A 25,036-nucleotide genomic window follows, 5' to 3' on the forward strand; every position below is an offset into this window, starting at 1 on the left:
AATAATTTATGATTTTTTGGTTTCAGAAATGGGTGGTAGATCTGCAGGAGGGTATAGTTCTGGCTCCCAAGTTTCTCGAGGCCGGGCTCCAGCCGGGGGTGCCGCTAGAGGTCGCCAGGCTCCTGCCTCCCAAGGAACCTATGTAAGTATTTGCTAATAATTCTTACATCTTTATTAAAAAGGGAAATAACTAAGGAAAATGGATGTCACAGTTGTGTAACTTTGCAAGAAAAAAAATAGCCTTTAGAGGGCAATAATGACTTAAGTCTGAATGCCCCTTACAGAGTCAGGCCAGCCTGCACACCCATGCAGTCTAATTGGGCTTGATACTGTTGACAGCTTAATCGTATTATTTGGAATCTGAAATCCCTTAATTAACTAGTGGAATGTTTCAAATTAACAGCTGGACAAGTCCATTTTATATATTAATGGGGGTAAGAGTTAAGAAAGAAAAAAACCCAAGTAATCAAGGACTAGGGGTATTCTCATTTTGAATTTATTCATTTATATATGACATTATCAGGGTTTTCATTATTAACAGATTGTTGATTGAAAGGGGGTTGAAATTGGTTGTATTTCAAGCCTGTAGGTTATAATGCTCCCATTGACCCTTGGGAAATAGGTTTTTATTGGCACATTTGATGCCCCTCCCCCCCCCTGCCCCCTAAAAATAATGAAAACCCTGCTTTATTAAATATAAGATAAATCGGAAACAAATAATTGTATTATATTTGGCACGTGCTAGTAGCTTTAACTGCCATAGGGCTGTTTATTGTATAAAAGATAACAAATTTATGCTTTGTAAAAGTCTGATTTCGATGGAGATGGCTTATAAGTAGAATGCTTTGCATGAACAAGTCGTCAATGCTAATTAATATCAAAGCTTTGGCTCAAATTTGTAATGCCTAGGTGTTTTAGTAGCATGTGAATTTTCACGATTTCATTTAATTTACAATTATTTTAACTCTGTAGAATCTCACAATAATTATTGTTTTTCTTTATTTTTACTTCTTCATTTTGAGATTTATTTTGTTGTCGTGGGATTCTTTCTGAATATAAAGAATGGTTAGTTTATAGAAAAGTGGTTCTTAAATTTATTTATATCCTCTCATTCTATTTATAAATATATCGAACAATATAGCGCTATGAATAGCCAAATGTATATGATGTTAATACCGTACAATGCCATATGTCTTTTTAACATATATTGTCATAACAATCCAACACTCCATTTCCGAAAATGACCAGAAGGTAAAAATTGGTTTCCAAATGACTGTTTAACAGTAATATAAAAAACATTACATTGAAGAAATGGAGATTAGTTTAATTTTCTATAGATATCTGTAGGATATTACAAGACCCACTTTCTGTGGCCTCATGAAACTTTGTAGATGTACAGGATATTGTAGTACTTTTGTATATCTGGTGCATCCGTGGCCGAGTAAGAAAGGTTGTTGATTTCAAACCACTTGCCCCAGCATTGCTGTGTTCAAAACTCTCAAGGGACTATGGATTCTTTCATGTAAGGAAGCTATCCAGCTAGCTTACAGAACATTGGTGGTTCTACTCAGGTGCCCATTTATGCCAGAAATAATGCAGGGAGGGGCGTCTGAGGTTTTCCTCCACCAGTAAAGCTGGAAAGTTGCCATATAACCTCTATTGTTCTGGTGCGATGTAAAACCTAGCTGAAAAAGCAAAAAAAAAAAACATTTAAATTTCTGATGACATAAATTGTAAGTTTGAATTCAGAAATCAACTCCAGTTTCAATTTAAAAATGTAATTTTAATTTGAAATATATATAATGTTTCGTCTCAAAAGTCTTCATCTTAAAAAAAATAAAATGATAAAAATAAATAAAAATGATTCCTTCTTAAGGTTGAATTTCTTATTGGAATTTTAAGTTCAGGATTTAAATTTGGAAAAAATAGTTTAAAATTAACGTCCAATTAGAAGTTAAAGAGTTTAAAATTAACGTCCAATTAAATATTAAATGTTGACATTCAGTTAAAGCATTGACTTACTTTGATAGCATGAAGAAGAGAACCGTTCAAGGTAAAGTAATTTTTGTGTTAAAATTTTTGATCAATTGTGTTGTATATGTTTATATTGTTTACTAAAGTTGTTCGCCCCTGCCATAAAATTGATACTTTTTCAAGTGCTTTTTGTATGCACACATTTTTTAGTGTCCGCTAGATTTTATTGAATACTTAACAATACAGTTTTAAAGCTGAAATAGTTTTAAAGCTGAAATCTAATTTATTACTGCATGTTTTGGTTTTAAATTTTTATACATTTTTTTTTTTTTCGGAATTTTAAATTTGTATTTTAAATCAGGCAAATAAATACGGTGATGCCAATTCTGGTCAAAATGGTTTAATGGCTGATCCCCTTCGAGTTCTGTCAGGGCGGTCCTTAAAACTTAGGGAAGACAGAAGGCCCGCCTCCAGAGATAAACCTTCCAATCAGAACAATGTATTATCAACCAATAGGTATCTTTGCAGTTCATTGCATGCATATTAATCAGGTCTCAAGCTGTAATCAATAAATTTAGATTTATAATATATAATATTTATTGTTATTAAAATTTGTTAATGTTATCATTTTGAAATAGGTTGTTATGTTCTTTTATAATAGTTATGCATAAAAAAAAATCTAATTATGGTGGCTTGTATTAATTAAAAAAAAAAAAAAATTCCTGTTGTTTTTGAAAACATTTACAAATTCCTGTTATTTTCAAGAATAAAATAAACAAAAATAACATAAACTGTTATTTTTAGGAAAAAAAACAAGTTCCTGTTAATTTTGAAAAACAAATTCAAGTTCTTGTTACTTTTGAAAATTGCAATCACCAGTTGTTTTGTTTGGATTATTTTTTTGTAAATATTTTCAAAACTTGTTCAGATTTTACTTACCATTTCACTGAAATTGAAATATTAAGTATGCACCTATGTTTCAAAGATAAAAGATATTAAAATAAATTGCACCATTTACATGTATATAATGTTGCGATGTTTAACAATGTTTTTTTCATCTGTTTACAATCTTGAGCCCTGACTTACTAATCAAAACTATGCATGCTTGAATTAATACTTAACCTACATTTATAAGTAATGAGTAAGGGTACCCTTCTTTAGAAATTGTTTGTGCGCAACTTTTGACCCTTTTGGTCATAAGATGAATAAAAATAATAATCCTAGAGTTGTTAGACAAACAGACATTTCTAACTTTTTTTTGTGTCAGAGGTTATTGTGGTGAATTGAGTGAAGTAATGGACTTCTAATCTTTCCAAGGACTTGAAAAGAAATCTTTGAAAACTTCTTGAAATGCGTATAATTCTGGTTTATGTTTTAATTAATGATAATTTTAGGAGAGTCAATTTTGATTCAGTATGATGCACGGTTAAAAATAAAACAAGATAAAAATGTAAAGCACTAAGTGTTCCATGATTGTGGCCAGTACAAACCAAGATCAGCTGGCAATTTTGTGCTCTCTGATCATGGTCTGCACTGTTCACTTTTCAGTCAGTATTATTTATTTTGAAATTTTCGCTTAAAATTCATGAATGATTTTGTCAAAATTTGCATGATGGACAGGTCAATTCAAGATATTTAGCATGGTTTAGGGCCAATGATTTGTTTTTGGTTCAGTTCTGCATGAATATAAGTAACAGCATGTTTATAAGTAACAGTAAGTTGAATAACTGCATGCATGAATTTAAGTAATAGCATGTATATAAGAAGAAATAGCATGAATATAGTCCACATGTTTCATGCGTGGATCCAGAGGGTTGTTAGAGTGGATCATGAACTCCCCTGGGATTTGCCTAGTATGTGGAACCCCTCTGATATTTTGAGATCAACCTAAGGGTTTTTTCAGGCAAAAACTAATGATAATCAGCAAAATTATTTTATAAATTATGACCCACTCTGTAAAACTAATAAAATTTTTACACCCCTTTGCAATATGCATAATTTCGTATTGAAATCATTCAACCCTGGCCTTGAGTAAAATATTCCTGGATCCACGCCTGAAGTTATATCTATTCAGTATGTATTAAGTGGCAAGTTGCATGAACTACCAAACAGTACTGTAAGATCCCACCTTATCAATTATGTAAAAAAAATGTCAAATTTTGTAAAAAGAAAGTCCGGTTTTGTTAAAAGAAAAAAATTATCGTCCAATGTTCTGGATTCCATTACCTGTCCTAGATTCAACACCAGTTCTGTTCAAATTATGCCTCAGAGTCTCATTGAGTTGTTTATTATGGAAGAAAACAAACGTAATTATATTTTTAAACATCTAAGTTAATTTTAGTGATCTGCAATATTTCTTCTAAGTAGAAGTTCAGATTATTAGAAAATATAGTGTATCAAACAAGCATTGTAAAAATGCCTCGGGTAGCGAATCATGGCCACCCTTGGATACGTGATTGTGGAATTTTTGCTAGTTTAACATAAGCATAGCTTATCATTGTTTAAAATGATTGTAGTTGTTTCTTTCTAGTTTTTGTTTGTATATCATTGTAATAATAATTATGCTTGCTTGTGTATGTGCAGTTTTACTACTTAGTTATATTTATAAACATAAAAGTTTTTTTTTATATTTTTAACTTTCTATATATATTTATTTATTTTTTACTGTATAAAAAACATTTTCCATTACATACATTACCATACTATTTCCAAAGAATAAAAGGGGAAAAAAGATGCAAATCCCCTAGTTAACAGTATGAATGTCACATATATATATGTTTACTTTTTTGTAAGGTTATAAATACATTTGTACAATATTTTCTGTACAGGTCACCAGGTCAAAGGTCAAGGTCACAGGGGCCTTGACTTCAAAAAGCTTGTCTGCCCAATAACGTATGATTCCTTTGACCCACAGTCTTCATATTTAGTCATGATGAGTAGATGACCCCTATTGATTTTGAGGTCACTGGGTCAAAGGTCAAGGTCACAGGGGCCTTGACTTCAAAAAGCTTGTCCCCTATATGCATATAGTAAAAACTTAAAAAATCTTCTTTTAAAGAACTCAAAGAGCTAGAGCTAAGATATTTAGCATGAAACATGTTCTAATGGGTGTCTACTATGTTTGTTAAAATAAAAGCCCTGGGGTCAAAATTGGCCCCGTCCCAGGGGGTCATTGATTTTCCCTATATGCATATAGTAAAAACTTAAAAAATCTTCTTTTAAAGAATCCAAAGAGCTAGAGCTTAGATATTTGGCATGAAACATCTTCGAATGAGTGTCTACGAAGTTCGTTCAAATAAAAGCCCTGGGGTCAAAATTGGCCCCGCCCCAGGGGGTCATTGATTTTCCCTATATGCATATAGTTAAAACTTAAAAAATCTTCTTTTAAAGAACCCAAAGAGCTAGAGCTAAGATATTAAGCATGAAACATCTTCTATTGAGTGTCTACAAAGTTTGTTCAAATAAAAGCCCTGGGGTCAAAATTGGCCCCGCCCCGGGGGTCATTGATTTTCCTTATATGTGTATAGCAAAAAACTTAAAAAACCTTCTTTGAAAAAATCCCAAATAGCTAGAGTTTAGATATTAAGCATGAAACATCTTCTAGTGAGTGTCTACAAAGTTTGTTCAAATAAAAGCCCTGGGGTCAAAACTGGCCCCGCCCCAGGGGTGTCATTGTTTTTAACTATATGTGTATAGTAAAAACTTAAAAAATCTTCTTTTAAAAAACCCAATGAGCTAGAGCTTAGATGTTTAGCATGAAACATCTTCTTATGGCTGTCTACCAAGTTTGTTCAAATAAAAGCCCTTGGGTTAAAACAAACTCTGCCGGGGAGGGGGGAGAAGGTCATTGTTTTTCCATATATGTGTATAGCAAAAACTTAACATCATGAAACATCTTCTAATGGGTGTCTTAATTCCAAGTTTGTTCAAATAAAAGCCCTGGGGTTTAAACTGGCCCCGCTTCGGTGGCCTATATACAGGTGAGCGACCTCAGGGCCATCATGGCCCTCTTGTTAATGCTATAGTTATCATTCGTTGAAAATTGGCTATTTTCAATTTCAGGGGCGCTATGGACGGTAAAAATCATGCACGATCGGCCAACAAATCATCACCATCATCAGGTCATAATCTACATGTTACAGACTCTGGTTACCATAGCAACAGTTCGGAAACCGATGCCGCTGTTCCCAGAATCCGAAAAGTGGGTCGGCCGAGTAGTGGCGTCGCTAAATTCTGTCATGAGTGCGGCACCAAATATCCAACAGCTCAAGCCAAATTTTGTATGGAATGTGGCATTAGAAAAATAGAAATACATGCAAGATAAAGAAAGATAACTCTGAGTGGCTTACTTGACATTTTCCCCTGAAAATGATTTTGAGTTGTCTCCCTTTAATCAGGAGCAACACAGGTTACTTCAGGAGTAGATTTATTATGTTAAGTTTTTGTTTCAGTTACAAATATGGGTATCTTGTCATATGATTAGTTTGGTTTATATTTTCACTGTTTGAGTCTTCTAAATGTTGATGGTATACAATTTGTCATTGCAAAAAGTTTGAGTTATTTTGAAAACGATTTTTGGCATGACTTCCAAGATTTTTGACATGGTTTCAAAATTTGTATGAGCAATTGTTCAATGTTGGGCGTTTTTATATATCTTTTAAGTTAATCAGTTTTTAAACACAAATAAACAGAAATGTTCTGGTTCATTTAATTAAAAAAAAAGAAAAGATTAATATTGTTAAAAGAAAAAAAAAAAGAGGAGGTTTGATTTTGATTATTTTATGAACTATTATTTAGTTGGATTTTTTCGCTATAAGTAATAGATTGGCTGGTAAAAAAAATTACCAGACTGTGAATACCATTTAAGCAGTCCTGCAAGCAGTAAAGATTTGGACACAGTCTAAATTATTTTTGATATCTTGCCAATTTTGCATGGTACTACACTTCTTGTTCTGTTTTTTTACACAACTACACATTCCATGGCTTGTTAAGAAATGTTAATTTATCCATCATTATATGAATATTCATCATAACTTATTTCATCATATTTGGTCAGTTATGAAAATCTTATAAGCACCTTTGTGACCATGAGTAACATTGATTCCGTTGGTTAAACAATATATAATAAGCATTTTTATGACCATGAGTGACATTAATACCATGGATGCACTATATCTTATAAGCACCTAAATTACCTTGATCAGGATATGTTCTTGTCATTTAAAAGCTTTAAAAGAAATTAGACAGGGACATGCTAATATATGTTAATAAAAATAAAATTATGCTCATTTTATATGACCTTTGGATGGATAGATTACATTTAATCACTTTTATAACAGCGCTTAATCTCATATACATGGTAGTACAACTACATGTTCAATAAGAGATTTTAATTATTATGATGTAAAAAAAATGTCAATGAAATTGAATTGTCGCTATGGTAACAGATGTTTATGTAAGGTACATCAGCTTGTCATAGATTATAGATATTATATACTAGGTAGATATTTCAATTAATTGTGTTGTCGTGCACAGAATTTTACATACATGTATTTATTTATTTTATTTGTCATTTTTACATTTGGAAAATTGCATGATTTCTTGGTTGTTTTTTTTTATTTTTTACAAAAGAAATGTCCATGGTTATCAGTTGGGTTAAAAAATACATAACTTTGTTGTCAAGGAGATTGAAATATTAAGGGTGTTTTTATTCTTGCCCTATACAGCCGAACCCTGTGTTAAAGACCACCTTCAAATAAAGACCACCCCATAAATAAAGACCACTCTTCGACCATCCTACATTGATAAACATACAACAGTATAGTCATAGTTATTGGTCATGACTTGTAGATACCCCCGATTGAGGTCACAATTTTGGGGTCACAAGGTCAAGGTCACAGGATCCTTAAATGTCAGAATAGTTAAACTCTAAATAAAGACCACTTAACTACAATGGCCATGTATGGAATCTCCTTCGGATGGACTTTATTCACAAGTTTTATTGTATTTTACATTGATGACATACTTAAAGGTGGGTTAGTTTGGCAAATCCATATCTGCTTGGTTAAAGGGGTCATATTGTGATGGTGGAATATTCCTGATTTTTCGAAGGACACAACTGGTGATCATGGACATAGTGTAATAAGTTTGCTTGAATATCTAAATGGAGGGTGCACTTTATACCAAGTATAAAAGACATAGAATTATATTCATTGTGTTTATATGTTATTGTTGTTTTGAAAGAGAGTGAATTGTAAAGGCTTTCATATGTAACCAGGTGAATAAGGAAGTTTTACTTAGATAGTTTTCTCTATTATATTTATGTGATATATATAAACTTCATACTGTAAATAGAGGGTCAATGTCTCGCTGGGAATATATAATGATTTGTACAGTAGTTTTGATTGGTAGAACTCATTTTGTAAAAGAGTCTCTGATTGGCTGATATAATTATCAATTTATATTTGAAAACTCCATGTACTTTGAATGGTTTTTGAAATAGTAACAAACAGTTGATGTGATAACAGGTATGCTGAATTGTTTGATTGGTTGTAGTTTTATATAACAGGTGCTCTGATTGGTTGAATCATATAAAGAAGATTTTTCAAAAAATTAAACAATAAACAGTTCATTCTAACATAAAATAACTCAAGTAAGGGGTTGAATTTCATGATTTATAAATACTCACATGTAATATTCTGTAAGATAGGTAAAAAGTATATTTAGGTAAACTATCATTAATAGTGCAAATTATGTCAAGCTTGCATCATTTTGTAGTCATCATTTTGTGATATGTTACTATATATATATAGATATCTTGGGGGCATATTTGCTTTTATCATGAAGCACGATATTTAGTTAAACTTCAAACTACATATTTCTCAGACTGTAAATATTCAAGTAGTGTCACCATTACCATATTGTCACATTAGTGCAGTAATGTGTTAACTTTTTGTATAATTTAATAGGAGTTAACCTGTAACTGCACTAAGGTGTCAATATGCACATTATTATTTTTGCTAAGCATGGTACGTTTTCATTACCAGTGTTTAGCCCAAACATTAACCATAAAGAGGAACCACCTGACATGTGCTTTGTTTTTTTCCCCTTTTATTTTCTTTAATACCGTATACATTCTAATAGTCAACTAATGTTGTGACCCATTAACACCTGTACATTGTTGTGTTCAAATTACGATTTTTACATCTTAAATATGTTTACAGGTATTTCTTTAATTATATAATATAGATGATTTTTATTTTACATTTTCATGAGTATCATAATGTGTTTTTATTCTGTCACACCATAAGATATTTCTCGATTCCAAGGCATTTCAGTCTTGATTGTGAGGGTTGGAAGGGGGTTTGGGGGTGAGAATCCATGGGGTAGGGGGTTGTAGAGAAGCTATCTATGATGGGATCATAGCAAATGTCATAAGATATTCTAAATCATTGTGTTACGTAGATGCATAATATGTAATCAAGGTAAAGGGCACATGTATTTATGCAATATAGCAAGACCAAACATCATATATATATATATATATTATATCATCCATTTCTTTAGTAGACCTGTATTTGAAATCCAAACAACACATATTGATATTGTCAAGTTGCGATATGTTACTATTTATATGCTGCAGCTTCATTGTTGTCTATTTTTCATAATTGTACAAGATTGTATTGCAAATTAGATGTCGTTATTGCAAGTAAGAAGGCATTATTGCAAGTTATAAGCTGTCATAAGCCTTTATTGCAAGCAAAAAGCCTCTTTTGCAAGTAAGAAACCTCCATTAATTATTATAAGACTTTATTCAAGTTTTGAAGTCTATTGTAAGTAAGAAGTCATTATTGCAAGTTAGAAGCTGTTATAAGAAATCATATTTGCAAGTTAGAAGCTATTATTGCAGTTAGAAGTCATTATTGCAAGTAAGAAGTCATTATTGCAAGTTAGAAGCCATTATTGCAAAGTAGGACGCTGTTCTAAGCCATTATTGCACAGTATAAATCAGTATTGCAAGTAAGACGTCATTATTGCAAGTAAGAAGTCATTATTGTAATTTAGAATCCCCTATTAAAAAAATTAGAAGTTGTCATTGCAAATTAGAAGTCATTATTGCAAATTAGAAGTCGTCATTGTAAATTAGAAGTCGTTATTGTAAATTAGAAGCCACTGTTTCAAGTTAGAAACTGTTATTGTATACTCAAAGCCTTTTGTAAGAAAGTAGCTTTTTTTTTCAAAGTTGAAACTTTTTAATAGCTCTATGCATGTCATGGATATTGGAACATTTTCTCTTTTCCCTTTTAATATGAACAATGTTTTTCAGAAAATTTCTAATATTGACCAACTTTTAATAAACATAAAAATCTTTAAGTACATTTGTAAAATTCAGTTGAAGAAAAAGACCTTTATACTGGCTATTTTTAAGTTTTTAGCACTGAGGTCTTTTCCACAATTTTCTGTTGTCATATTTTCACAAGTACCTTATCTAGATAGATGGTGCAAGAGTAGTGTTTAATTATCTTGCACTTGAAAAAGAGCTGTATGTAAAAAAAAAGGTAAATCCAATTTTCAAAATTCATGAGATTTTATCATTATTTTATATATATTTTATCAAAGAATAAACTGACTTGTGATTGAGGAATTTGTGTTTTATGAATAAGTTTTGTTTTCTAAGTGTTTAAAAAGAAATTGGTAGGACAATTGAATAACTGCTTTGTTTTATATGAAACCAAAGAATTTGATTTCCATATATTTATTTTATAAAAAACAATTTTACTATAATATGAAAGGGTTAAAGAAAGATGAGTGCCTATTTGATTAAATTATTTACACTGTATATATATTTTATTGTCCATGCCGTCCATTATTTCATATTTTGCTGTCGTTATTTTTAGCAGCTGAGATATTTTATTTTTATTTTTGAATGAACATTATAAGATTGAGCTACTCTGTGATTATATGCATTAAAATTTGTTTATTGTAATTGTTCAAAAATTTGTTATAGGTACTGGGAAAACAAGCATGTTTTATCTAGAATGTATTTGTTTTCGGTTTGGCAGATAGTAAAGGCATTTTGATTAAACATTTACAAAAATTATATGAAAGTCGCATCTTCTATGAAAGTCTAACATGTTTTTTTATTATAGCCGACTTGATTCTTGAGTACTAAATTTAAAAAAAAATTTTGCTTGTTTAGCTTTTCCAAAAAATTTCTGTTTTAAGTCTTCAACATGTGTAAGAAGTTGTTAAAAGTGTCTCTGTGGCTGAATGGTCATGGTTATCTACTTCAAGTCACTTGTGGTCGCTTTGGGTTCGAATCCTGTCAATTAAAGAAATCTACCAGCTAGCTTACGGAAGGTAGGTGGTTCTACTCAGGTGCCACTTTTTGCCTGAAATAATTCACAAAGGGTTACTTGAGATCTTCCTCCATCAGTAAATGCTTACGACAAATTTTGAATTTTTAGCTCGACTATTCGCAGAATAATCGAGCTAATGCAGTCACCCATTTGTCGGCGTCGGCGTCCCTGTGGTTAAGTTTTTGTATGTAAGCTGGTATCTCCATAACTACTGAAGGGAATGGATTGAAACTTCACACATATGTTCTCTGTGATTATCTAAGATGATTGGCACAAGTCCCATAACTCTGAATTGCTTTTTTTCATAATTATTTTTCGACTTAGAAATTCTTGGTTAAGTTTTTGTATGTAAGCTGGTATCTCCATAACTACTGAAGAGAATGGATTGAAACTTCACACACTTGTTCTCTGTGATTATCTCATATGATTGGCACAAGTCCCATAACTCTGATTTGCTTTTTTTTATAATTATGCCCCTTTTTCGACTTAGAAATTCTTGGTTAAGTTTTTGTATGTAAGCTGGTATCTCCATAACCACTGAAGGGAATGAATTGAAACTTCGCACACATGTTCTCTGTGATTATCTAAGATGATTGGCACAAGTCCCATAACTCTGATTTGCTTTTTTTCATAATTATGCCCCTTTTTCGACTTAGAAATTCTTGGTTAAGTTTTTGTATGTAAGCTGTTATCTCCATAACTACTGAAGGGAATTGATTGAAACTTCACACACTTGTTCTCTGTGATTATCTAAGATGATTGGCACAAGTCCAATAACTCTGATTTGCTTTTTTACATAATTATGCCCCTTTTTCGACTTAGAAATTCTTGGTTAAGTTTTTGCGTGTAAGCTGGTATCTCCATAACTACTGAAGGGAATGGATTGAAGCTTCACACACTTGTTCTCTGTGATTATCTAAGATAATTGCCACAAGTCCCATAACTCTGATTTGCTTTTTTACATAATTATGCCCCTTTTTCGACTTAGAAATTCTTGGTTAAGTTTTTGCATGTAAGCTGGTATCTCCATAACTACTGAAGAGAATGGATTGAAACTTCACACACTTGGTCTCTGTGATTATCTAAGATGATTGGCACAAGTCCCATAACTCTGATTTGCTTTTTAACATAATTATGCCCCTTTTTCAACTTAGAAATTCTTGGTTAAGTTTTTGCATGTAAGCTGGTATCTCCATAACTACTGAAGGGAATGGATTGAAACTTCACACACTTGGTCTCTGTGATTATCTAAGATGATTGGTACAAGTCCCATAACTCTGATTTGCTTTTTTTTGCATAATTATGCCCCTTTTTCGACTCATGAATTCTTGGTAAAGTTTTTGCATGTAAGCTTGTCTCTCCATAACTACTGAAGGGAATGTATTGAAACTTGAAGAGTTTGTACCTTTTCGGACAATTTTATGTATTCATATAGGTAAGCATTATTATACTCAATGAAACACCCTTGTGACAAATTTTCGAATAGTCGAGCGTTACTGTCCTCCGACAGTTCTTGTTATATTAATAAACAAATTTTATTACTGTCTGCGATACATTATCAGTACTGTTTTCAGTTATTTAAAATTTCATGTGTTGCGACCAGATATTTTACTTTTATTTTAGATTTTTTCCTGATTTGATTGTATACATTTGTATTTATATTATTTTTTGCACCCCTATGTTTGAAAATTTGGAACATTCTGCTTCACTTGATGGATCATTTCATTATGGTCATTCAAGGGTAGGCAGGTGTTGGTGTAAGGTTTAGGTATTTTATATATTGTGTGGAAATAAAAACATACTTAAATCTTTTTATATAAAATGGCTGTTTTGATGGTTTTAAAATAAGATTCCCAGTGAAGTTCAGAAATTTGTCATCTTTTTTTAACCTTAAATTCATTATTATTTGTGGGTAACTATTTTTTGTGGTTTTTGTTTATAGGTCAATCCACAAATTTAAAATCCAACAAAATTTTCTTTTTTTCTGCTGTAAGATTATTTTGAATCACATTTACAACAAATTTAAATACCCACTAAAAATGTTCTTTGTGACAAAACTACAAAAATTCATGTCCACAAATAATAACCATTGTGCAGTATTTATTTAGAGATCTTGAACATGCATGCTTGGTATTTTATCTGTAATAAATTTCTAGTTGCAAAATGTTTTTAAAAAGTCATATTTATACATTTCTTGTCTCTAAGGAGTGCTATTTATAGAAAACATTCCGCCATTTTTATTTCTGTGATGCGCCATGTAAACACATTATATTATTTTCTGCAATAAAGTATACCAAGCTTAGAAAGCAAATTGTCTTTGTTATATATTCTCTATTACAGGATTTCTGTGGCTATATATTTAATGATTTGCATCTTTAGAACTGTTACATTTAGCCATTCTGTTAATTACACATACAAAACTGTTCATTACAAGCTACTATGAACTGTTTATTACTAGCCATTCTGTGAAATACACTAATCTTACAGAACTGTTCAATACCAGCCACTATGTGAATTTCTTACAGAACTGTTCATTACTAGCCATTCTGTGAAATACACTTACAGAACTGTTCATTACTAGCCACTATGAGAATTTCTTACAGCAATGTTCTTTACTAGCCATTCTATAAATTACACTTACAGAACTGTTCATTACAAGCCATTCTGTGAAATACACTTACCAGCCACCATGTGAATTTCTTACAGAAATGTTCATCACTAGCCATTCTGTTAATTACACTTAAAGAACTGTTCATTACTTACCACTAAGTGAATTCCTTACAGAAATGTTCATAACAAGCTTTTCCGTCACACTGCAAATTGACCTGCCACACAGCAAGTAATTGCAACTCTGTGGATGTCCTACCACACTGCAAATACTTGCAACTCTGTGTATTTACCTGACAAACTGCAAATATTTGCAACTCTGTGAAAGACCTACCACACAGAAAATACTTGCAACTCTGTAAATGCAAATGCCACACTGCAAATACTTGCAACTATGTGTATTAACCTGCCACACTGCAAATACTTGCAACTCTGTGAATGCCCTTCCACAATGCAAATACTTGTAACTATGTGCATTTACCTGCCACACTGCAAATACTTGCAACTCTGTGAATGACCTGCCACACTGCAAATACTTGCAACTCTATATATGCACTGCCATACTGCAACTACTTGCAGCTCTGTGTATTTACCTGCCAAACTGCAAATATTTGCATCTCTGTGAAAGATCTATCACACAGAAAATACTTGCAACTCTGTGAATGCAAATGCCACACTGCAAATACTTGCAACTATGCGTATAAACCTGCAACACTGCAAATACTTGCAACTCTGTGAATGCCCTTCCGCACTGCAAATACTTGTAACTATGTGCATTTACCTGCCACACTGCAAATACTTGCAACTATGTGTATTTACCTGCCACACTTCAAATACTTGCAACTCTGTGAATGACCTGCCACACTGCAAATACTTGCAACTATATGCATATTCCTGCCACACTGCAAATACTTGCAATTATGTGTATTTACCTGCCATGCTGCAAATAATTACAACTCTGTGAATGACCTGTCACACTGCAAATACTTGCAACTCTGTAAATGACCTGCTATACTGCAAATACTTGCAACTCTGTGAATATATGCCACACTGCAAATACTAACAGCAACAGTGAATGACCTGCCACACTGCAAATACTTACAACACTGTGAATGACCTGCTACAATGCAAAAACTGACAACTCTGTACTGAAAATACTAACAACAACAGTGAAATGACCTGCAACACTGCAAATACTTGCAACTATGTGAATGACCTGTCACACTGCAAATACTTGCAACTCTGTGAATGATCTGCCATACTGCAAATACTTGCAACTCTGTGAATGCAATGCCATACTGAAAATACTGGCAACTCTGTGAATGACCTGCTATACTGCAAATACTTGCAACTCTGTGAAAGACCTGCCACACTGCAAATACTTACAACTCTGTGAATGACCTGCCATACTGCAAATACTTGCAACTCTGTGAATGACCTGCTATACTGCAAATACTTGCAACTCTGTGAATATCTGCCACACTGTAAATATCTGCAACTCTGTAGATGACCTGCCACACTGCAAATACTTGCAACTCTATATATGCACTGCCATACTGCAACTACTTGCAGCTCTGTGTATTTACCTGCTAAACTGCAAATATTTGCAACTCTGTGAAAGACCTACCACACAGAAAATACTTGCAACTCTGTGAATGCAAATGCCACACTGCAAATACTTGCAACTATGCGTATTAACCTGCCACACTGCAAATACTTGCAACTCTGTGAATGCCCTTTCCCACTGCAAATACTTGTAACTATGTGCATTTACCTGCCACACTGCAAATACTTGCAACTATGTGTATTTACTTGCCACACTTCAAATACTTGCAACTCTGTGAATGACCTGCCACACTGCAAATACTTGCAACTATGTGCATATTCCTGCCACACTGCAAATACTTGCAATTATGTGTATTTACCTGCCATGCTGCAAATTATAACAACTCTGTGAATAGACCTGTCACACTGCAAATACTTGCAACTCTGTAAATGACTGGCCACACTGCAAATACTAACAGCAACAGTGAATGACCTGCCACACTGCAAATACTTACAACACTGTGAATGACCTGCTACACTGCAAAAACTTACAACTCTGTACTGATAATACTAACAACAACAGTGAAATGACCTGCAACACTGCAAATACTTGCAACTATGTGAATGACCTGTCACACTGCAAATTCTTGCAACTCTGTGAATGATCTGCCATACTGCAAATACTTGCAACTCTGTGAATGCAATGTCATACTGAAAATACTGGCAACTCTGTGAATGACCTGCTATACTGCAAATACTTGCAACTCTGTGAAAGACCTGCCACACTGCAAATACCTACAACTCTGTGAATGACCTGCCATACTGCAAATACTTGCAACTCTGTGAATGACCTGCTATACTGCAAATACTTGCAACTCTGTGAATATATGCCACACTGTAAATATTTGCAACTCTGTAGATGACCTGCCACACTGCAAATACTTGCAACTCTGTGAATGACCTGCCATACTGCAAATACTTACAACTCTGTAAATGACCTGCCACACTGCAATACTTACAACACTGTGAATGACCTGCTACACTGCAAAAACTGACAACTCTGTGAATGACTGGCCACACTGAAAATACTAACAACAACAGTGAATGACCTGTTACACTGCAAATACTTGCAACTCTGTGAATGATCTGCCACACTGCAAATACTTGCAACTCTGTGAATGCAATGCCATACTGAAAATACTGGCAACTCTGTGAATGACCTGCTATACTGCAGATACTTACAACTCTGTGAATGACCTGCCATACTGCAAATACTTGCAACTCTGTGAATGACCTGCTATACTGCAAATACTTGCAACTCTGTGAATATCTGCCACACTGTAAATACTTGCAACTCTGTAGATGACCTTCCACACTGCAAATACTTGCAACTCTGTGAATGACCTGCCATACTGCAATAACTTGCAACTCTATGAATGACCTGCTATACTGCAAATACTTGCAACTCTGTGAATGACCTGCCATACTGTAACTCTGTGAATGACCTGCCATATACTGCAAATACATGCAACTCTGTGAATGACCTTTTATACTGCAAAAACTTGCAATTCTGTAAATGACCTACCATACTGCAAATACTTGCAACTCTGTAAATGACCTGCAACACTGCAAATACTTGCAACTCTGTGAATGACCTGCAACACTGCAAATACTTGCAACTCTGTGAATGACCTGCCATACTGCAAATACTTGCAACTCTGTGAATGACCTGCCATACTGCAAATACAATGTACTTGCAACTCTGTGAATGACCTGCCATACTGCAAATACTTGCAACTCTGAATGACCTGGCATACTTCAAATACTTGCAGCTGTGAATTACTTGCCACAGAGCAAATGCTTGTGAATTAATTGCCACAGAGCAAATACTTGTGAATTACAGCTACAGAACAAACACTTGCAACTCGGTGAATTATATGTCACAGAGCAAATACTTGCATCTATGTGAATTTACCTACCATGCTGCAAATAATAACAACTCTGTGAATGACCTGTCACACTGCAAATACTTGCAACTCTGTAAATGACTGGCCACACTGCAAATACTAACAGCAACAGTGAATGACCTGCCAAACTGCAAATTCTTACAACACTGTGAATGACCTGCTACACTGCAAAAACTGACATTTCTGTACTGAAAATACTAACAACAACAGTGAAATGACCTGCAACACTGCAAATACTTGCAACTATGTGAATGACCTGTCACACTGCAAATACTTGCAACTCTGTGAATGATCTGCCATACTGCAAATACTTGCAACTCTGTGAATGCAATGTCATACTGAAAATACTGGCAACTCTGTGAATGACCTGCTATACTGCAAATACTTGCAACTCTGTGAAAGACCTGCCACACTGCAAATACCTACAACTCTGTGAATGACCTGCCATACTGCAAATACTTGCAACTCTGTGAATGACCTGCTATACTGCAAATACTTGCAACTCTGTGAATATATGCCACACTGTAAATATTTGCAACTCTGTAGATGACCTGCCACACTGCAAATACTTGCAACTCTGTGAATGACCTGCCATACTGCAAATACTTACAACTCTGAAAATGACCTGCCACACTGCAATACTTACAACACTGTGAATGACCTGCTACACTGCAAAAACTGACAACTCTGTGAATGACTGGCCACACTGAAAATACTAACAACAACAGTGAATGACCTGTTACACTGCAAATACTTGCAACTCTGTGAATGATCTGCCACACTGCAAATACTTGCAACTCTGTGAATGCAATGCCATACTGAAAATACTGGCAACTCTGTGAATGACCAGCTTTACTGCAGATACTTACAAATCTGTGAATGACCTGCCATACTGCAAATACTTGCAACTCTGTGAATGACCTGCTATACTGCAAATACTTGCAACTCTGTGAATATCTGCCACACTGTAAATACTTGCAACTCTGTAGATGACCTGCCACACTGCAAATACTTGCAACTCTGTGAATGACCTGCCATACTGCAATTACTTGCAACTCTATGAATGACCTGCTATACTGCAAATACTTGCAACTCTGTGAATGACCTGCCATACTGTAACTCTGTGAATGACCTGCCATATACTGCAAATACATGCAACTCTGTGAATGACCTTTTATACTGCAAAAACTTGCAACTCTGTAAATGACCTACCATACTGCAAATACTTGCAACTCTGTGAATGACCTGCAACACTGCAAATACTTGCAACTCTGTGAATGACATGCAACACTGCAAATACTTGTAACTCTGTGAATGACCTGCCATACTGCAAATACAATGTACTTGCAACTCTGTGAATGACCTGCCATACTGCAAATACTTGCAACTCTGAATGACCTGGCATACTTCAAATACTTGCAACTGTGAATTACTTGCCACAGAGCAAATGCTTGTGAATTAATTGCCACAGAGCAAATACTTGTGAATTACAGCTACAGAACAAACACTTGCAACTCGGTGAATTATATGTCACAGAGCAAATACTTGCATCTATGTGAATATCATACCATTTTGCAAAATACCTTCAACTTTTTGACTTTGTAAATTACCTATTATTGCACAAATTTCTTGCTACTTGTTAATTTACTCCTTCACAAGGGTCGGGACACTGGCGAGACTCTTCTGCAAACATAGAGGAAAAATATCCTTCAAGTAAGTAAAAAGAAACATTTTCCTCACACGGGCCACGTACTTGTATCAAACAACAGTTGCCGCTGCTGAAAGACTAATTACAATGGTAGAGTTAGTGTCCAGTGCAACCGACTTTATGACCATACAAGTAACTACTGACCAAATGAAAATACATTATTGTCACATTTTGTGCCTTTTTCTCCCCCTATTGTAATCCACCATCAAGAGAGTTTACACGTCGCTTGGGAAATATTGGTGATGTATAAACATATTGGCGAGGCTTGTTTTTTTATGTTTTATTACATCATAGATCTATATATATTCGCGTAAATAAGGCTCACGGAAACGTATTTTAGTTAACTACTGAATCGCAATGCCCTTGCCGAAGGACTTCGGCACTAATCGCATATTTTCGGCAATTTCCGTTTGATATGCACTTTTCTAAAAGCCAATGAGTTTCGAAAATCATTCAATCATAGCAATCAAACATGTTCTCATGTATAATTTAGGTTTAGTACCGGATAAATAATTACTCATTAATACAATGTGCCACTTAGGCGACTTTGAAGCATGAATAAAGATAAAAAAATTTCTAGCGCTCAAACATGATACAGAGTCACGTGTTAGTAACTATATGATAAGATAATGTAAATTTGATAGGTGAATATTGTTATATGTAGTTTATATTAAATCTAGATGATGTAGTGAGGAATCAAGAAGATGTAGTAATGTGAAGAGAAATGGTTATATGTACATGTATAGTTGTATGAACGCAAGAATGAGTAGTAATGTTAAAATGGTTATATGTAGTTATATATGAAATCAAGATGTAGTAATGTGAAAAGAAATGGTTACCTGTAGTTGTATGAATGCGAGGTGTAGTAATGTGAAAAGAAATGGTTACATGTAGTTAAATGAAAGCAAGAAGATGTAGTAATGTGAAAAGATATGGTTATATGTACATGTAGTTATATGAACGCAAGAAAATGTAGTAACGTGAAAATGGTTATATGTAGGTATATATGAAATCAAGATGTAGTAATGTGAAAAGAAATGGTTACCTGTAGTTATATGAATGCGAGGTGTAGAAATGTGAAAAGAAATGATTATATGTAAGTTATATGAACTCAAGAAGATGTTAGTAATGTGAAAGAAATGGTTATAATTATAATGTAGTACATTGAAAGCAAGAAGATGTAGTAATGTGTAAATGGTTATATGTAGTTATAAGAAAGGAAGATGTAGTTATGTGAAAGCCACTATACGTAGTTATGTGAAAATGACTATACATTTTCATTTTCACAAAAGGTCACCTTTAGGCCTAAGCACTATGTGCTCCAGACAATTACAAAAATATATATAAAAAAATAAAATAGAATAAAACAAACAACCGTGTGTCACATCTTTACAATCTGTGAGAGCAAACACACCGAGTCCAATCGTTCACTATGTTTCCCAGGCGGAGAACGCATGAAGAGATCAATTTTACAGGTGGAAAACCGATACTGTGGTAAGAAAATTGTCTTCAATTTCTTTGAAAATGCATATTTCACAAAACTTTATAGCCTATTCTGATCTCGTATGATTACTTTATCCGACAGGCATCTCAAACTTGCCAAATCTTTGTTAACTTATTAGATCATTATCGACAACTGCACAAGAAAAGTCACAAAATTGGTAAAATCGCTCTTTGATAGCCAATAACTTGACATCCAAGCAAACTTCTAAACATTTGTATCGCTCTAAAGGTTCTTTATTAACATATTTTCATCAACCAAAACCCTGTTCTTTTTCTATTCCGTATTTTTGGAGTATAATATCGTTTAAGCGAATTTTCAAAATGAACGCATGAGCCGAACTTTTCATGTGGTTTCATCAGATTGCAAATGAACGCATGAGCAGGCGGACTTTTTGGTTACTCCAGTTTTCATGGATATCTCACATGTTATCGATCACTGAACCTTTAAATTCCAAAATTTTTGTTCCAAATGTTTGAGCAAACAGAAGTCCCTATTTTCATACCTTATGACGAATTGCTTATAAGCAATAGATGAAGGTCTGTTCGGTTCTGTGGAAATATAATAAATCCTCATTTCTAAAACTTTGAGTAAAATATTTGCAAAATACAACACAATTGGTTGATGGGACTTAAATTTCCTGTATATTATATAGAGGATATTGAATGAGTGTGAGTTCAATACTAAATTTATTGCACGAGTTGAATAAAATTATATTATGCGAGGCTCTGGCGAGCATTTTATTATTTTATTCAACGAGTGCAATAAATTTAGTAATGAAGTTACACGAATTTAATATTCTATTTATCACATACAAAAAATAAAGACCGTTTAAAGTGAAAAAAGAGTCATTTTTCATTGACGCACCTATAGTATAACGCTAACATTTAGGCGTCTTTACACTATGTTTGTATAACGCTAATGACGTCACGTCAAAAATATATGCACGGCCGTGCAATACCATAATTATTTCACACTCCTCACAGCGGTTACGTCACGCTTTGCTACTTTATCTAATCCTGTTTACAAGGGGAGATCACTGCGTAGGAGATTGACCATATTTACGGAGTCGCAAAATCGGCACGGGTGTGTGATAAATTAAAGATGTAACATACACTTAAAGATCCTGTGACTCAAAATTTTATGTTCTTATATGAAACATCTTTTGGCTTAAATAAAGAATTAACAATGTTAAAAGTTACAGAAAACCTTTTGATAAGGATATTGCCAAAATTTAAAAGTTCCGATAAAAAAGGAGATAATTAGAAATATGTTTTTGGTAAAAAAAAAATCAGTTTTGCATTCCAATAAAAATTTCACAACCTTTTTTCCTCAAGAAATATCATATAATGTGTTTAATAATGTCAACTTCTTAAGTATATGTTTTCATAAGAACTGACTTTATATACAACTTTCGCAAGGATGTTACATCCTTAATTATAAAATACAGGACCTTTAAGCAAGAATATATATATCACCTTCCTTACAACAAAATGAACATACAAGAAAATGCTGAAATAACACATATTTTTTTAGGTTCATTATAAGTTTTTCTTTTAAAAATAATACACTTTTTATTTTAATGAAGAATAGGCAAATTATTTATCAAAATGTGTTTTTAATTACCTCCCTTTATTTACAGAACTTGTTAAATTCGATAATATCTATGTAAGATTTGTAATTTTGGTAATTCTTTATTTGAGTATCAGGTTTATCATATTAAACATGTATTAGACTATTAAAGTTTTGAGGTACAGGGACTTTAAAAGAGTATACATACGCTATTATTTGTCATTTGTCCTTTGTTGTATTTGTTGTTTAATATTATGCATGTATGATTGTAATTGTATACAATTATTCAGGATTCATGATTTAATTATCAAAGTACATATTTTGTAAAACAATCATTTACAATGCGTGCAAAGGATTTTTCCAAAGTGTCATGTAAGATTATTATATAAATCAGCTTAATGTCGTCAGTTGTTGATTTTATTCAACATGACAAGACTTAGTTATCTCTCCGTTTTATGTATTTAAACACTATTAACAAGTTTACAAGTTTTCGAGGAACTATTATGCCTTTCTTTGTCATCTTAACAACTGCTTTTGTACATATTACAAACGAGGAATTACTTTAATTTTACACGATCTTTCCCAACAGACCTCGTACTTTTGCTAATTAGCATATATATATATACAGCGTACAAAGTATATTTTAATTTGTAAAAAGAAGTGTCTCTCATTTATTTGGAATAAAATTTGAAAATTTTAAAGTTAAATTTGTTAGATAATTAAGAAAAACTGGAGTTTTAAAAATACCACCTGCTCATGCGTTCACTTTTCAAACCTATGAAACCACATGAAAAGTTCGGCTCATGCGTTCATTTTGAAATTCGCTTAAACGATATTATACTCCAAAAATACGGAATAGAAAAAGAACAGGCTTTTGGTGGATGAGGATATGTTAATAAAGTGCCTTTAGAGCGATACAAATGTTTAGAAGTTTGCTTGGATGTCAAGTTATTGGCTATCAAAGAGCGATTTTACCAATTTTGTGACTTTTCTTGTGCAGTTGTCGATAATGATCTAATAAGTTAACAAAGATTTGGCATGTTTGAGATGCCTGTCGGATAAAGTAATCATACGAGATCAGAATAGGCTATAAATTTTTTTGAAATATGCATTTTCAAAGAAATTGAAGACAATTTTCTTACCACAGTATCGGTTTTCCACCTGTAAAATTGATCTCTTCATGCGTTCTCCGCCTGGGAAACATAGTGAACGATTGGACTCGGTGAAACAATCAAATCAAAATAAATAATTTCCAGATTACGTCATAACAATATTGTTTGGCACTCTACATATTCAAAATACACTTACACCACGCAATATGTTAATTAAAATATTCAGTGCACGTGGATTTTCCCACGCGCAAATATGTACTGGGTGATGCACGTTAGCGTCTGTTAAATACTATAAACCCTATCACCAGACCAGAACATCGGTACATCTGCAGGTTTCCGCTTTATATACCAGACATTTTAATAAATTAAACGAGCCATTGGCATTATAACAAAACGGAAAATAGTCTAATAGATAAATTAGATTATTGCCCGATATGTTATATTAATGGTTATATATGTTGGTCGCTTATATTATATAAAAGCGTATTTAATTGCATAATAGATAAATTTGATTATTACCCGATATGTTATATGAACGGTTATATATGTTGGTCGCTTATGACACGTATAACGCGTATATAGGTGAGTTTTTGCTGATCCGTTATATATGTGTGTGTATATGTTATATATCTCTCTACTTTAAGTGTTTGTCACATTATTTGTTGTTCGCTTATTAAGAAGGATTTTGACAGCTTACAATCATCACAATCATATTTTATTTGATTGATAAAGTAATGTTTATCAAAATATAAAGCTTCACAATAAAGTGACAAAAATATTCTTAATAAGCAGCCAGTTTTCTCCTTTTTTCAATCTTATCTAAAATGCTTAGATGTATGGTCAAACAAAAATAGATACTTTCTAATGTTTCATTCCTAGGACAAATACACATATGTTTAACAGAATTGAACAAAACCTCTAGCTTCAACTGTTCCAAGTATCATTTGAAATTGGACATTGAAGTAAAATCAAAAGTGTTTACTCTGTGATTTTGACTTAAAGAACTAAAAAAAGTCTGAATATGGACTAACAAAAAAGGCGAGTCCGTTGAATCATAAAATATAATTTATGTTAACTTACGAGTAAATGTATGTGCATATTTTTTTATATATTTTGAATTATTTGTAATAAACAGACTTTTCCCACGACTTTTTAGGATGTACGCGGATAACTTATATTTATAAGTGTTTGTTATTAACTTATTGTATGCATTGTTTGTGTATATAAATGTATTTACATTATATTAACCATATAACATTGGCTCTTAAAGATCCTGTAACACATTTTTTTCATGGTTTTATTTCATAAATTTGATGCAAAAAATTAAGATTTTTTAATATTGTAAGTTCCAATAAGCATTATTCATAAAGATATTACCGAATTTAACATTTCATGTAAATAAAGGGAGGTAATTAGAAATTTATTTTCTATAAAAATTCTAAGTCAAATTTTCCAATAAGAAATGAATGCATATAATTTATTGATTAAATATAATGTGCACAAATATTTGCAGTACACGTTTGACATATTCTTCCATTTTTGAAAATTGCTTTTATTTGCATAATTATATACATATATAATTTTTTTGCAAGTGTGGTATACACACAGTAACAATATCAATCACAAAGCATACAGGATCTTTAAGTAGTTAATATTTGAATTTTACAGTTTAAAGCTCATTAGATCTGATA

At 33.0% G+C, this 25,036-nt stretch overlaps 1 protein-coding gene across 4 annotated transcripts in view; it reads left to right on the top strand.

Moving 5' to 3' along the window:
• The window catches only part of LOC132715196 (zinc finger C2HC domain-containing protein 1A-like), a 34,289-nt gene extending 21,818 nt beyond the window's left edge, over positions 1-12,471 (top strand). For 3 of the 4 annotated variants that reach the window (XM_060698182.1, XM_060698183.1, XM_060698184.1), the window contains 3 exons: positions 27-142; positions 2,336-2,490; positions 6,037-12,471. In XM_060698182.1, coding sequence (XP_060554165.1) covers positions 27-142; positions 2,336-2,490; positions 6,037-6,298 — 533 coding nt within the window. In that variant the 3' untranslated portion in view covers positions 6,299-12,471. Of the gene's footprint in view, positions 1-26; positions 143-2,030; positions 2,054-2,335; positions 2,491-6,036 lie in introns of all 4 variants that reach the window. The other variant, XM_060698185.1, reaches the window with a different exon arrangement.
• The last annotated feature ends 12,565 nt before the right edge of the window (positions 12,472-25,036 follow it).

Source organism: Ruditapes philippinarum, unplaced genomic scaffold (assembly GCF_026571515.1).
Source record: "Ruditapes philippinarum isolate M1 unplaced genomic scaffold, ASM2657151v2 ctg2916_1_1_1_1, whole genome shotgun sequence".
Taxonomy (NCBI): Eukaryota; Metazoa; Mollusca; class Bivalvia; order Venerida; family Veneridae; genus Ruditapes; species Ruditapes philippinarum.